General features: G+C 33.3%; 1 protein-coding gene across 1 annotated transcript in view; it reads left to right on the forward strand.

Annotated features, from left to right (window-relative positions):
* The first annotated feature begins 4,883 nt into the window (after positions 1-4,883).
* LOC135125888 (sortilin-related receptor-like) overlaps positions 4,884-16,009 on the forward strand; it is a 32,530-nt gene continuing 21,404 nt past the window's right edge. The window contains exons 1-4 of the mRNA XM_064051635.1: positions 4,884-5,131; positions 13,236-13,505; positions 13,561-14,234; positions 14,309-14,996. Of these exons, the coding sequence (XP_063907705.1) occupies positions 4,913-5,131; positions 13,236-13,505; positions 13,561-14,234; positions 14,309-14,996 (1,851 nt within the window). The 5' untranslated portion in view covers positions 4,884-4,912. The remainder of the gene's footprint in view (positions 5,132-13,235; positions 13,506-13,560; positions 14,235-14,308; positions 14,997-16,009) is intronic.

A 16,009-nucleotide genomic window follows, 5' to 3' on the forward strand; every position in this document is an offset into this window, starting at 1 on the left:
TACGTTATGTCAGTTCCAAGTATGGAAAATTTTTGTAAGAAAGTATCGATTTTGCAATTAGGCTCCGCCCCTTGGTCTGACAACGAATGAAAAATTCATCACGACTTTTCTTTTTTAATTAATACATTTAGTTTTCTTTGTATAACACGAGTACTTAGAACAACGAATAACAAAAATCATCAGAATTGAGACAGGGCGGGTGGGCGGGACTTATATTTTTCCTTTTTTTTTTTCTTAATATACATATCCATGTTTATGGGATGGAGCCTAATTGCAAAATCGATATTTCCTTATACAATTTTTCCATTTTAAACGTGTTGTGCTAGCCCAAACATCCCACCTTAAATTGACACGTGGAATAAAAAAAGCCCGAGAAAAATTCAAAAATTTGGCCTTGGCTGTGATTTTCTAACAAAATGGAACCTACGTTGTGTGGAAATTTAAATTATGGCAGTTAACAAAAGAACGCAGCAACATAGAGAGCGTTGTAGCACGAACGAAATTTGGGGCTCCTGGTTGTGGCTGTTCTCCTACCCACGACGGTGATTCTATTCTATCGCAAAGCATTGCCGCCCAGCACCTCTCTATCTCGAAGAAATGTGCCTAGACGAGCAGGCCGTTACGGTCGCAAACTTGCGGTTGGGTCCCGGCTATCGCGAAGCCGACAGCGTCACGTCATCCCGACCGCCCCTGATTTCTATTCTAGACTTGCATCTTTTGTGCAGATGGGGCGACCGCCAGCTCGGCAAGGAACCGCGCACTCCGCTTCCCCCACGTATTTTGTGTTATTTACCTCAATTTCAGTTAAATGTTCAATTTCTATAACTCTGATATTAAACTACAAATGAACAAGTGTTAAAGTTTCAAAACAGCAATAAATAACATTTCAATTCGCCATACACTCTCGTGAAATTTTTAAACAGCAAAGAATTCTTATCTGATTATTATATTATATTGTTGGATATCAGATAATTTACATTATGGAAACATTCATCAACAAAATATTTACATGAAAAAAAAAAAACTAGCAAATATTTATAGAAACAAAAAAAAAAGATCTGATGTGAAGTAAAACTTGCGCAAACAAATACATTACGTGAGGTTAGGACACAGTAGGTTAGGAACTGCAGAGTATGAAAATTTACGTTCAATTTAAATTATACCACAAAGAAAATTACTGACGCTAAAATTGTCAGATAGAAAAAAAAATGTATGAGGTGAAAAATTGCAAAGCTAACAAAATTACATGAGTTTAATATTTTGTATTCATTCAAGTTATTGGTTAATTTTTAACAGTGAAGTTATTCAGCTGCATTGTGGGCCATCGTTTTACATTCCCACAAAAAAACAACATAGCGGCAATTTGGAGGTTCAAAATGGCGTCGGACGAATGCGTTGTTCCAAAAAAATATATCAAAAATATGTCTCCCAAAAATGTGATCAATTATGTGGCACTGTGCAAATAATGGTCTAATAATGCACGTCCCACATGACACACAATGTTGTTAATAATAAGATTTTACAGTTCAAACATGTGCTCGGCGTGAAAATATTGTTTCAACATGGCCGCTGCCAGAATAAAGAATTTACCTGATGTTAAATTATGCCACACTTCATCAACGATTCAAACAAAGAATTTACATTATGTTAAATTATGCCACACTATCAACGATACAAACAAATAATTTACGTTATGTTAAATGAAGCCTTGATCCAAGTGACTGGTTACTTAAAACCATTAATTTTGAGACTTTATATCGTGGCTTGTCCCCAGCTTATTCCAAACAAAACACATGATAAATAAAGAACACAAAATATATCAGGTGTTGCTAGAAACCTTCTCGGTAATGTAATTTTCAACGTTGCGAGAGAATATATCTCGGTGATGTGACGATGATACGATGATAATTGCCTAAAGGGAGAGATTTTTAATCCCCCCGTACCTCAGTGCACGATATTATGAATTCTACCGCACTTTCACGGTTTTTCCCAGAGTGGGGTAACGTTAGATTGATTTAATTGCCGAAAATGAAGTTATTATGTAACTCTTAAGTATAAGCATCCAGAAACTTATTCATAATTTGGTAAACAAAGGGTGAATCCTGACTAAGTGAATTTCATGAAAACTCCTAGCACTCGACGATTATCTAAACAAATTCCTGACTGTTAAATTGTGTTAGAACTAGTTAACGATTAAACTCCTAACCTGAACTTTGAATTTACAAACAACAAAACAAATCTACAACACATGTTAGCGTCGGTCGAAAATGCGCATTTTCCACTTGGAAAAACCGCAAGAATTAGCTACGCGTGTTGGCGGAAACAGTGCCGTCGTCGTTACGATTAATTGTCGTTAAACAAAGGCTTCCCCTTTTTTATTAACTACCAAACCAACTAAACTTAACCTAGCTAACTCACCACCAAATCAACTTCTACCAACCCTCTCAACAGAAAATTCCCTAGGAGTTAGCTACCAACTACCGGAAAAGAACTAAACGTGCACATGGTTGCCTATGTTTAACGATTGTCTTGATTGAATTTTTTTTCAAATTCAAATTCGGTCACCATAATGTTTTAAGTTTTATGCTGTGAAAAGAAGTCTACACATATTAAAATGAAAAGCCAAAATGTAAGCCCGCCCACCCACCCTTTCTCAATTGTGATGATTTTTTTTATTAGCCGTAAGCCAAGGGAGCGAAGCTTAACTGCAAAATACGTAGTTCTTTACAAGAAATTAAAGATATGTTTTTGAGTATCGTGTTGTTCAAAGAATACGATCTATATTAAGAAAAAAAAGACAAAATATAAAAATTATCACAATTGAGACAGAGCGGGTGGGCGGGGCTCATATTTTGCTTTTTTTCTTAATATACACAGCCATCTTTTCAGAACAAGAAACTTAAAACATGTTTAAAATGGTAAATTCTTGTAGACAAATCTTGCAATTAAGCCCCGGTAGGGTGGGTGGGCGGGGCTACATTTTGCCTTTTTTTTTTTCTTAATAATAATAATTATGTGTAGACTTATTTCGCCTACAAGAAACTTAAAAAGCAACGTCAGTAGGAACAGCAACTGCAACGGGAATTTCAACGTCAACAAGTTTATAAATTACACTTTAGAGAACAAAGGCTGTGACAGAGGTGACAGAGGCATGTTTAGGCAACCAACATTACGACTGGAAAATCACAGTGATCATTTTTATAAACTTGTTTCAAGCAATTTCTTGCAAATTTTTTGGTCCTTCGAATCTAATCCACCCTAATCGATCTAGAGTTAAATACTCGTTTTACTTCAACTGAAAGCCCACCAGATATTTTCTCTGAAGTCTTCAATTCATCTTGAATTAAGTCAAGCTCTTTTCAAGTTAGTCCTAAGCCGTACCAGACTAATGCACTTCATTGTATTTGACATTTAATTTTTAACATAAGTAAATAGATAAATATCTAAAAAATGTAATTGTTAGGAATGAGTGACGCAAAGATAAACCAAGTCACATGCGAGTGACTCACTGCGCCAAGGTGTCAACATTTGATAAGACGGCGAACTTTGCATGTAGACACTACAAGCAGAAACCGGCATCCACGTCGATTATCGCTGGACGGAAATTCTAAACTCGTGGAAAAACTAAATACGAGTAATTCAACTCCGTCATAGTCACGAAAGCAGCTTTTTACCGTTGTTTACAAGTGTTACAGCGCGTACATATCCTCAATTTATCCCATTAAAAGTTAAATGGGGTTGCAATTATCCAATAATAAACCATTTCGTAACTATTCGCTCCTGTTGCTAATAGCACACGAGACGATCTTACCTCATCAGAATAAAAACACAACGCGCATACTTTACTAAGTAGTGTCAAATAACTGAGTAACTTTTTTGGTAATACTTGTAGCAAACATCTGACCAATTTGACCACGTACCCCGTAATGCTTTAAATGACACGTTTATAAATTTGTTTTCTTGTTTGCGCATAAACTAAACAAACAGTATCAGCACTAAGGTCAGAAATACAAAAGAATCGATAACATTATTTGCGGAAGTCGCGCTTTCTTAGTATCAACAGTTCTGCGTATAAGTATAAACTTCCTGCATTCTTTTCTGAGAAGACAATTTGATAAACTTTGATGGTGATCGGCACTGATTCGGGAAAACTGACAAAATATTGTCGACAGACAGACTTTGGATAAACGTACGGAAACGCGGAATCTGCATTTTCACAACCTAGTAACCGCAAGTGACACACACATTCGTCAAAATGACCCACATTTGTTATCGCACAGGATGTAAAACGTCCTCAGTTGTAACCTTTACGAAATGAAAAGAGGAACCTTTTTATTACATTACGAAAACGTAATGAATTTCATCATGTGCTATAAATATATCCATGTTTAAATATCTGATTTTAAACTTGTTGATTTCGGTTTAATTGAGTTGTTTTGTAATAAGTTTGAATTTTAGCAGACCAAGTTTTTCAAACAAGATTCTTCGTCACTTGGTGGTTTTTGGTTGATGACAAACTATAGAATTGTAGACCTTGGACCTATGACAGTCCCACGGGATTCTAAATAATCGCAAAAGATATACTCAAGATGAATATTACTCATTATTGTGGCAAAGATCGCATGCGTCATGTTCGTTTTTTCATTATTACGATTTTAATTTTGTTAAAAATTTTTAATTTTTGAAATCGTACAAGGAAAATTTATTTAAAAAAATAAAAACTGGCAGTAGGTATTATATCCACCCCTTCGTCCTTGTTTACAAGGCACGAAAATTCGCCGAAAATAACTTCGTGATTTGGCAGTTTTCAAACTTCCCGCGTCCGCATTGACAGTTCTGCCCCACTCCCACTTTTTGACACACGACGCATTTCTTTCAGTCATCAGCTGACTGTCGAAGCGGTTGGTGCACAATGAAAAGAGTGACTGTTTTGTTGTTTTTGTGCCATTTTTTTGTGGATAATGGTACGGCGGAACACGAGAGATACAGAAGAACGTTACACGGCTACGCCGACCCGCCGCAGGGACTAACGAGGACAGTTATTATCGACAGAGATGACGAACTGTCACAATCCCATAATATACAAAAAAGATCGACGGGGTCTTCCGCGAACAGCACCATAGTTCCGAAGGTAATTAGCCGGTTATTATATAAAAAGTGCCGATTCATACGTGGACGATTTTTATACTTGCGTACGTCACGTGTTAGTGTTTACTTGCTCGGAAACAACTGGCAAAGGGTCGCTTTTGAATCGTTTTAAAAATATTTCATTGGCAGTGGACCATCTTTGTGTTTAGTGTTTATGTAGAGGATCGATTTGTTTTCGCCGCGTGGGGATCGATTTTAACCTTGAGATGTATGATGAATGTCAAGGGAACCCCCAGATTTTGAAAAAGTAGAATTATTTGCGAAATCTATCTTACACAATCTTGAGTAATGTGAAGAGGTTGATAAATGACCAGATTAATACGTAATGCCTGCGGTTAAAACACAGATAGTGGCAGCTGGGGGATTTACACGTCGGTTGTTAATTTCCAGTGTTTTGGTAGCAACAGCTAAGGATAAGCGAATTTGTTAAACCATAACCAATCCAAACTACCACGTTTTGGTGTTTGGAAAACTGCGCTTTAACTATTTTAGGGTGGGTCTTTGTTTTCCCGGAAAAACCCGATTCGTAAAAAATAATATTATATAGGTCACGTGTCACTGGTTTTTCAAAATATTTACTTTTACTGTAGTCTGTATATACAGACAGAATATCCATAAATCAGTTTACCTAAATCACAGCACACTTCAATACGATCGTATTGTCATTAATTCAATCAAACAATTAATCCATCACGTGACCAAACTCACCCAATTAAATCCTCAGGTTCACGGGTTAATCCCACCTTAAATTTTAATTCGAATTAAATATTTATTTACCTGGTATAAGCTGGCCCTAAAACTACAGTGTTATTACATTGAATAGGTGATTTCGCATCCGCCTACGCCAACTTGTTGGGTTCAATTTGACAGTAAGTCAATAAAATTTAGCAAGGTCGTTCAAGATCTACTGTGTTCGGGATTTTTGTGTATGTGAACCATACGAACAAAAATGTTGAAATTTTACTTAAAACAATCGATTCATTGGGGACTTCTATTGTCTAATCGCATTATCCATCACAACAACATCATTGTGTAGTAATTCGGTGTAGGCAAAGCCTCAACTATAGACGTTCGTTTTGACCAAAATATGTACTTTTGATTTGAATCCAATTCTTCTGCTTCTCGAGTCACTAGAACTTTCGCTACTCCAGCGTTCTCGACGACACTTAATTCGTGTTATCTGAACGCGTACGTGTTATTATCACTCATTAGTGTGGAGTAAATTACCCTCCTATTTGCGCCCGTATTGTCACTAGCATTACTGGACATCCTGTTCATGAGAGAGCCGTTTAAAACGGAAATACAATCAAGTTGAAGTGAAGATGGACGTAATTTATTGGTTTTCTATTTTCCGACCACACTTTATTTACTTTGAAACGTGAACAGTGCTAGTGATTCATTTTTTCCACAAATGGGTTTTCTGTTTACTTGGGGGATATAAACGCGGTATCGACTTGTGTAATTTGTTGCTAAATCAACCACAGATGGTCGTTTTATGGTTAAAATAATAGTACCATGGCAACACAATGCACAAACCGCGGGCCCGAAATTGGTTGTTTTATGATCAATTTAATTTTTGGTAGTGTTGTACATAGTTTGAAATAATGGAAATTTCTTATCACGGTTTGTTTTAAAATTCAAATAAGCAACAGTGGAGTTTATCTATTATTGAAATAACCGAACTGGCTGAAACTGAACACACAATAAATAATTCCTGGTTGTTATTGTGCTCCTAATTTTTTTAATCAGTTTGATAAGGATTTTAGTGTTCGTAATTAACGGAAGATTCTAGATTAATAGATATACCACATAAATTGTTTAATTTGTTAGTTTAATTATTTTATGTGTTTTAATTTATGTACATTCTACACGAAGAAGTGTTTTGTGGCTCGACCAATTTTGCTAAAGCGATTTACAATCTAGCGAGTGCTATAAATAATAAGTACATACCACTCCCCTATGGAAGATCGAAGATCTTAAAATATTTAATAAGAGTTTATCATTCTGTTTGGCATTGAAAAATCGCCGGAGTTCACATTGTGCAATCTCACAGAGGTGAGAAAGAGAAAAACATGTATGAGTTTGTCAAAAATAAACACTTATCTCGAAATCTTATCTAAACAAATAACAGTTATTTAGTTATCTCTCATTAATCACAAGCTAAACGAAAGTTTTTACGTTTTCTCGACATTTCATGACCCCAAGAGTACGAAAAAATAGGTCTTCCGGGATCGTCTGTCTGTCTGTCTGTCTGTCCGTCTGTCGGCCGTCCCGATTTTATTAGACACATAATCTCCGAAAGTATTGGGCCGATTGTTGTCAAATTTTGCATTTATATTAGGAATATCATTTAGATGGTAAACGCTTACCAAAATTTGTCCAATTTCCCTCTGTCAATGTCATGACATCTCAAAAATGTTTACAATAAATTTTATGAAATAGCGTACTCTTGTATTTGTTTTATTGTTCAAATCTATAAAACTGTACACCTCAGTGTTATTTTTAGTATTACACTGCATACCGCATGTGTCCTTCCTTGAAATTGAAAATTCGAGAAATGGAGAAATCGGAATATCCCAAAATCGAAAATTAAAAATGTATAAATTTAGATTTGAAAAAATCGATAAACGAAATCTCAAATTCGAGAAATTGAAAAATGTATTAACATTTTAAAAATCGAAGAATTTGAAAAAAAAATTGAATTGAAATACTGAAAAATTTTCAATTCGATGTTTCCATCGAAAAACTGACGAATAGAAAAATTGTAAAATCAAAAAATCGAAAGATTGAAAAATCTTATCGGAAAATTGAGAGATCGAAAAATAAAAAAATGGAGAAATCGAAAATTTGAAATGAAATTGAAGAATCGAATAATGGGAACAAAAAATTGAAAGATCGAAAAAGCGAACATTCGAAATATCGAAAAATTGAAAAATTGAAACATCCAGAAATTGAAATATCAACTGATTAACATATTGAAAATTCGAGAAATCGAAAAATTAAAAATATAAAAGTTTAAATTACAAAAAATCGATAAATCCAAACATCGAAGTCTCAATTATTCGAGAAATCGAAAAATATAACATTTAAAAAATTGAAAAATGAAAATATCAAAAATTTGAAGAATCGAAAGATCGAAGAATTTTGAAAAAGAATTTAACAGAAAAACTGAAAAATCGCCAAACTGAAACATCGAAAAACTGAGGAATAGAAAAATTGAACAATCGAAAATTCGAAATTTTGAAAAATCGAGAAATTGAAAAATTGATTAAGCGACAATTCTAAAAAATAAAAAATTTAGAAACACCAAAAATTGCAAAATCGAAAATTTGAAAAGTCGAGAACTTGAGAATCGAAAAATTTAGACAAAAAAACTGCAAGATCGAAAAACCGAAAAGTCAAAATATCGAAAAATTAAAATACTGAAACATCGAGAAATCAAAATATCAACTGATTAAGAAATTAAAAATTCGAGAAGTCGAAAAATCGAAAATTCGAAAATTTTAAAAATCGGGAAATTGAAAATTAGAAATCTGAAAAATCGAAAAATTGAAGAATAGCAAAACTGAAGTATTGGAAAAATGAGAAATCGAAAAATGAAAAACCAAAAAATCGAAAATTTTGAAAATTGAAAAATTGAGAAATCGGAAGATTGAAAAATCATATCGTAAAATTGAGAAATCGAAAAATAAAAAAATCGAGAAATCGAAAATTTGAAAAATTGATAAATTGAAGAATAGAAAAATTGGGACAAATAAATTGAAACATCGAGAAATCGTAATCTCCCAAAATCGAAAATTAAAAATAAATAAATTTAAATAAAAAAAAATCGATAAATCGAAACATCGAAGTCTCAATTATTCGAGAAATCGAAAAATTAAAATATCAAAAATTTGAAGAATCGAAAAATCGAAGAATTTTGAAAAAGAATTTAACCGAAAAACTGAAAAATCCCCAAACTGAAACATTGGAAAACTGAGGAATAGAAAAATTGAACAATCGAAAATTCGAAATTTTTAAAAATCGAGAAATTGAAAATTAAAAACCTGAAAAATCCAAAAATTGAAGAATTGAAAACCCGAAAAATCCAGAAATCAAGAATTCGGGAAACCGAAACTTTGAAAAGTCGAAAATCGAAAAATTGATTAAGCAACAATTCTAAAAAATAAAAAATTTAGAAACACCAAAGATTGCAAAATCGAAAATTTGAAAAATCTAAAAATCGAGGACTTGAAGAATCGAAAAATTTAGACAAAAAATCTGCAAGATCGAGAAATCAAAATATCAACTGATTTAGAAATTAAAAATTCGAAAAATCGTGAAATTAAAAATATAAAAATTGAAATTATAAAAAAATCGATAAATCGAAAAATTGAAGAATTTTGAAAAAAAATTTTATTGAAAAACTGAAAAATCCCCAAACTGAAACATCGAAAAACTGAGGAATAGAAAATTCGAAAATTTTAAAAATTGAGAAATTGGAAATTAGAAATCTGAAAAATCGAAAAATGAAAAACCAAGAAATCGAAAAATTGAGAAATCGGAAATTTGAAAAATCATATCGGAAAATTGAGAAATCGAAAAATAAAAAAATCGAGAAATCAAAAAATAAAAAAAATGAGAAATCGAAAATCTGAAAAATCGATAAATTGCAGAATAGAAACATTGGGACAAATAAATTGAAACATCGAGAAATCGAAATATCCCAAAATTAAAAATATAAATTTAAATTAAAACAAAATCGATAAATCGAAACATGGAAATCTCAATAATTCGAGAAATCGAAAAATTTAACATTTTAAAAATGGAAAAATTAAAATATCAAAAAATTGAAGAATCGAAAACTCGAAGAATTTTGAAAAAAAAATTGAATTGGAAAACTAAAAGCTCAACAATGAAACATCGAAAAACTGAGGAATAGAAAAATTGTGAAATCGAAAATTCGAAAATTTTAAAAATTGAGTAAGAAATTGAAAATTAGAAACCTGAAGAATCCAAATCTTGAACAATTGAAAACCCGAAAAATCGAAAAATTAGTTAAGCAACAATTCAAAAAATAAAAAATTTAGAAACACCAAAAATTGCAAAATCTAAAAATTGAAAAATCGTAAAACTATCGGAAAATTGAGAAATCGAAAATTTGAAAAATCGGGAAATCGAGGAATTGAATAATCGAAAAATTAAAAATTGAAATACCGAGAAATCGAAATGGCCGAAAATCGAAAATTTAAAAACAAAAATTTAATTTAAAAAAAATAACATTTAAAAAGTCGAAAAATTAAAATATCAAAATATTGAAGGATCGAAAAATCGAAGAATTTTGAAAAAAATTTAACTGCAAAACTAAAAAATCCCCAAACTGAAACATCGAAAAACTGAGGAATAGAAAAATTGCACAATCAAAAATTCGAAAATTTTAAAAATCGAGAAATTGAAAATTAGAAACTTAAAAAATTCAAAAATTGAACCGAGAAATCGAGAAATGGGAAAATAAAAAAATCGAGAAATAAGTTAAAAAATGTATTAACTGATAAAAAATCGAAAAATTACACATGCCAAAAAGTGAAAAATCTTATCGGAAAATTGAGAGATCGAAAATTTGAAAAATCGAGAAATTGAAGAATCGAAAAATGGAGACAAAAAAATTGGAAGATCAAAAAAGCGAAAACTCGAAATATCGAAAAACAAAAATCGAAATATCAACTGATTAAGAAATTGAAAAATCGAGAAATTGAAAAATTAAAAATATAAAAATTTAAATAAAAAAAGCGATAAATCGAAACATGGAAATCTCAATAATTCGAGAAGTCGGAAAGTATAACATTTAAAAAATTGAAAAACTAAAATATCAAAAAATTGAAGAATAGAAAAATCGAAGAATTTTCAAAACAAATTTAATCGAAAAACTGAAAAATTCCCAAACTGAAACATCGCAAAACTGAGGAATAGAAAAATTGTACAATCGAAAATCAAAAAATTAAAAATTTAAATTAAAAAAAATATCGGTAAATGGAAACATCGAAATCTCAAGAATTCGAAAAACCGAAACATCTAAAAGTCGAAAATCGAAAAATTGATTAAGCAACAATTCAAAAAATAAAAAATTTAGAGACGCCAAAAATTGAAAAAATCGAGAAATCGAAAATTCGAAAAAACGAGGAATTGAAGAATCGAAAAATTGAGACAAAAAACTGAAAGATCGAAATTTCGAAAAATCGAAATATCGAAAAATTTAAAAATTGAAACATCGAGAAATTGAAATAGCCGAAAATCAAAAAATTAAAAATTTAAATAAAAAAAAAATCGGTAAATGGAAACATCGAAATCTCAAGAATTCGAGAAACCGAAACATCGAAAAGTCGAAAATCGAAAAATTGATTAAGCAACAATTCAAAAAATAAAAAATTTAGAGACGCCAAAAATTGAAAAATCGAGAAATCGAAGTATCGTAAAACTGAAATATGTGTCGGAAAATTGAGAAATAGATAAATAAAAAAATCGAGAAATCGAAAATTCGAAAAAACGTGGAATTGAAGAATCGAAAAATTGAGACAAAAAACTGAAAGATCGAAATTTCGAAAAATCGAAATATCGAAAAATTTAAAAACTATAACATCGAGAAGTTGAAAAATTCGAGAAACTGAAATAGCCGAAAATCAAAAAATTAAAAATTGAAATTAAAAAAAATATATCGGTAAATGGAAACATCGAAATCTCAAGAATTCGAGAAACCGAAACATCGAAAAGTCGAAAATCGAAAAATTGATTAAGCAACTATTCAAAAAATAAAAAATTTAGAGACGCCAAAAATCGAGAAATCGAAGAATCGTAAAACTGAAATATAAAAACCCGAAAAATTGAGAAATCAAGAATTTGCGAAACCGAAACATCGAAGTCGAAATAAAAAATTTAGAAACGCCAAAAATTGAAAAATCGAGGAATTGAAGAATCGAAAAATTGAAACAAAGAATTACAAAAATCGATAAATGAAAAAATCGAGAAATTGAAAATTAGAAAAATCAAGAAACAAAAAAACTCCATGATCTAAATTTCGAAAAACTGAAAAATCAAAATATCGAAAAATTAAAAAATTGGAAATTCGAGAAGTCGAGAAATCGAAATAGCCGAAAATCAATTTTACGATTTTCGGCTATTTCGAAATATAAATAAAGAAAAATCGATGAATCGAAACATCGAAAGCTCAATAATTAGAGAAATCACAAAATATAACATGTAAAAAATTGAAAAAGAAAATATGAATAAATCGAAGAATTTTGGAAAAAAATGTAACTGAAAAACTGAAAAATCCCCAAAGTGAAACATCGAAAAATTGAAGAATTGCAAAACTGAAATATTGGAAAAATGAGAAATCGAAAAATGAAAAATCAAAAAAAATGGAGGAATCTAGAAATTGAAAAATTTAAAAATCAAAAAACTGAAAATCCCAAATTAAAATATGTATTGAAAAGTCAAGAAATCGAAACAACCAAAAGCTGAAAAATTTAAAAATCCAGAAAACGAAAAATTGTACAAATTTGATTTTTTCCCAAGAATCTATGTTATAATTTTAAAGCATTCGATTTTGCAATTTCAAAATTAAATAGTAAAACGTTATGCATACAAGTATAGTATTGCCCTTTATCAACGCATTCATATTTTTGGAGGAATTGTTAATCCGTTTCCTATCATGGGTTGTCGACCAAATATAAACAAGTGTATTTTTGTTACATACTGTGTTGGAGTGCTAGACAGTAGCGGCGTATGGGTGATCAAAGTATGATACATTAATGAATTCAAAAAAACAAGCTCTACAAGACCTCTAAAAAATGTATAGTGTGTCAAATAAGCAACCCTGAACTATAAGCGACCCTTCCATACACCCCCGTGCAACCTCGTTCTATTTCCATGAAATTTCCACTTACATTCATCTCCATATCATGAAACCCGAACCCATTGTGGAAAGTGGCATCCGTTATAAATTATATTAACACAACATATCAGATAACTTTCCATAAATGATCAATATTTGCGCGGAAATGCGTCACAATTGTACACTGCGGTCGCATTATTATGAGTTTTACTTGCAGATAAACCATCTGAACGACACCCATAAGCAGCTCATGGTACATTGGGTGGGTGAAGGCAGCAACGTCATCATATGTCTGGCACGAGACCCCACTCCAGCCCTAATTCCGGGTTTAATGCCAGCAAATGTAGGCCCTTCAGCTGTGTACATCTCCTACGACTACGGCGACACCTACAACAACAAAACCGAACTCTTCAAGGTCTCGGACGGGCCACCCGCGACCTACGCCACCTTGGAGAAGTTCTACAACCACCCTAAGTACAACACTCACGTGAGTAGAGCCACCGATAGAGGGCGCCCATTCCCTAAACACGATTTTGTTTTAGTTTGTGTTCGCCGATGTCAAAAACAATTTACTTTTCGTTACGACCAATCACGGACGAGATATTAAAAAAATCAAGTTGGATTTTACTCCGAGTGAGGTGTCGTTCCACGAACTCGAACCATCTGTGTTTGTGGTTTTGGATAAACACGATTCTTCGCATAAATTATGGGTGACCGAAGATTTCGGGAATACTTTCAAACAGACGCAGAATTTCGTCAAGAGTTTCTATTGGGTGAAAGAGAGCGACTTCCGCCATACTTTGGTCGTGCAACGGATGGAACCCAGCGGATACAACGCCATCTTGTATTCGAACGATTTGTTTTCAAACCGGTCTGTTATGGTACAGGCTACGGATATCAAGGATTTTTACGTCAAAGGAGACTACCTTTTTACTACGAAGTCGTCGTCTAAAGGGGCTTTGGAGTTGTACGTGTCTTACAAACTGGGAAAGAAGGTGAAGTGTGTTTTCGACACGCAACTGGAAATCAGGAGTTATTTTATCGTTGACGTCACAAGTAATAGAGCGCTTGTGACGATCAGCCATTCAGACACGGTTTCACACCTGTATGTTTCGGAAAATCTGGACAGTGGAAATGGGATTGTTAAGTTTACTTTGTCTTTGGAAAATGTGCTGTGCTATTTTCCGAATAGCACGTGGCACGACACGTGGATACAGTAAGTCTTAATTTTTATTTTTCTAGAGCACGAAAAAACTGGTCCCCCGTTTGTATCATGTTGTTTTGTTTCAGTCACGTGTCCGAGGACGCCTTTGCCGACGTCTACAAAGTCGAGGGTCTCTCAGGCATCTACATCGCCTCCCGAGTCTTAACTAAACCCCAAGGCAACAACCTCGGCCCCCAACACTTGGGTTCGGTTATAACCTTCGACCATGGTCGCTCCTGGCGCTTGATCGTCGCCCCCGACCGAGACGTCGAAGGCCAGCCCAATTCCTGCTCAGTCTATAACAACTGCTCACTTCACTTAAGTCAAAAGTTTAGCCAGCTTTACCCGGACACTCGTTCCATCAGTATTCTGTCGAGCAAGTCCGCCCCTGGTATAATCATAGCGACCGGTGTTCTGGGGAAGTCCCTGAAGGGTCATTACGGGGTCTACATTAGCAACGATGCCGGGTTGACCTGGAGGCAGACGTTGCGCGACTTGTTCTTTTTCAATATGGGCGACCATGGTGGTATTTTGGCAGCTGTCAAGTATTTTAAGCTGAGGGGCGAGACGAGGTATATTTTGTACTCGACGGACGAGGGGGAGGAGTGGCAGCAGGCGGAATTTCATAGTGAGGATATTAGGTTGTACGGGCTGATGACTGAGCCGGGGGAGAACACGACGGTGTTTACCATGTTTGGGTCCCTGCCGGAGGAGCATCAGTGGATTATTGTTAAATTGGATTTGATTAAGGCGTTCAAGTATAACTGCTCGAAGGTGAGTAGGGATAATTGCGATTTGGTTATAAATAACACGGGCGTTGTTCGCGAGTTTGCAATTTTTTCGACGGGGACTAAATGCAAATTTGGGCTAATTTAATTTGTGTGAAGCTAAATTAATGATCATAATACGTTGATTTTCGCTCTCTGGAGGCGCCAGATTACCTCACCATATTTGTGGAATTTCCTACAATTCATATGAAAGTAAAGAACTATTATATCATGAAAAAAATAATAAAGAGAGAAAGACGTTTATTTTTAGAGTCGAAATACCATGGGAAAAACCTGTCTAGTGTCACGATTTGTCACGTAAGCCTTGATCAGTGGCGTATCACAAAACAAAATGTAGGAGGGTACGACCAGTTTAGTTTCTCCCCCTGAATTCGTAAATGGACTCGTCTCTACATTTTTACGTTTACTGAGTCGTTGTATTGACATGTTTTTCGTAAACTATCTCCACTCTACACGCATTTTGTGATATTTTTGTAACATGCAACTCCGCTGCAGTCATATTACTTGAAATAAAAAAAAAAAAATAACTACCGTGTTTCAGTAAATGTGAAAAAAAATTATTACTAGTCTATTATTATGTGTTGGTCGTTATGTCGTTAGAACGATGATGACGGAATTGGTTGTTGTCACGATATTTAATTATTTAAACCTAAATACTTGTGGAAAGGAAAACTGATTGACTTGTTTAGAATTGCAATATAAAAAAATACAATATGAAACATATGCATTTAAAGCAGATAACCAACGGGAAAAATGCCTTTCGAAAAATGGAACAACTAGATTAAATCGAGAAATGTATATATTTTTTTTATTGAAAAACCGAAAAATCGAAATCCGAAAAACCAAAGATCGAGCATTTGAAATATCAAAAAAATCGAAAAATTGAGAAATCTCGAAATGGAAAAATTCGTAAAATCGAAATCGAAATGTTAAAAAATTGGGAAATCGAAAAACGGGAAATAGAAAAATCTGATGTTAAAAAATTGAAAAATCGAAGAA

This window comes from Zophobas morio, unplaced genomic scaffold (genome assembly GCF_036711695.1).
Source record: "Zophobas morio isolate AGI-343-1 ecotype UQ-CSIRO unplaced genomic scaffold, CSIRO_AGI_Zmor_V1 ptg000002l, whole genome shotgun sequence".
Classification (NCBI taxonomy): domain Eukaryota; kingdom Metazoa; phylum Arthropoda; class Insecta; order Coleoptera; family Tenebrionidae; genus Zophobas; species Zophobas morio.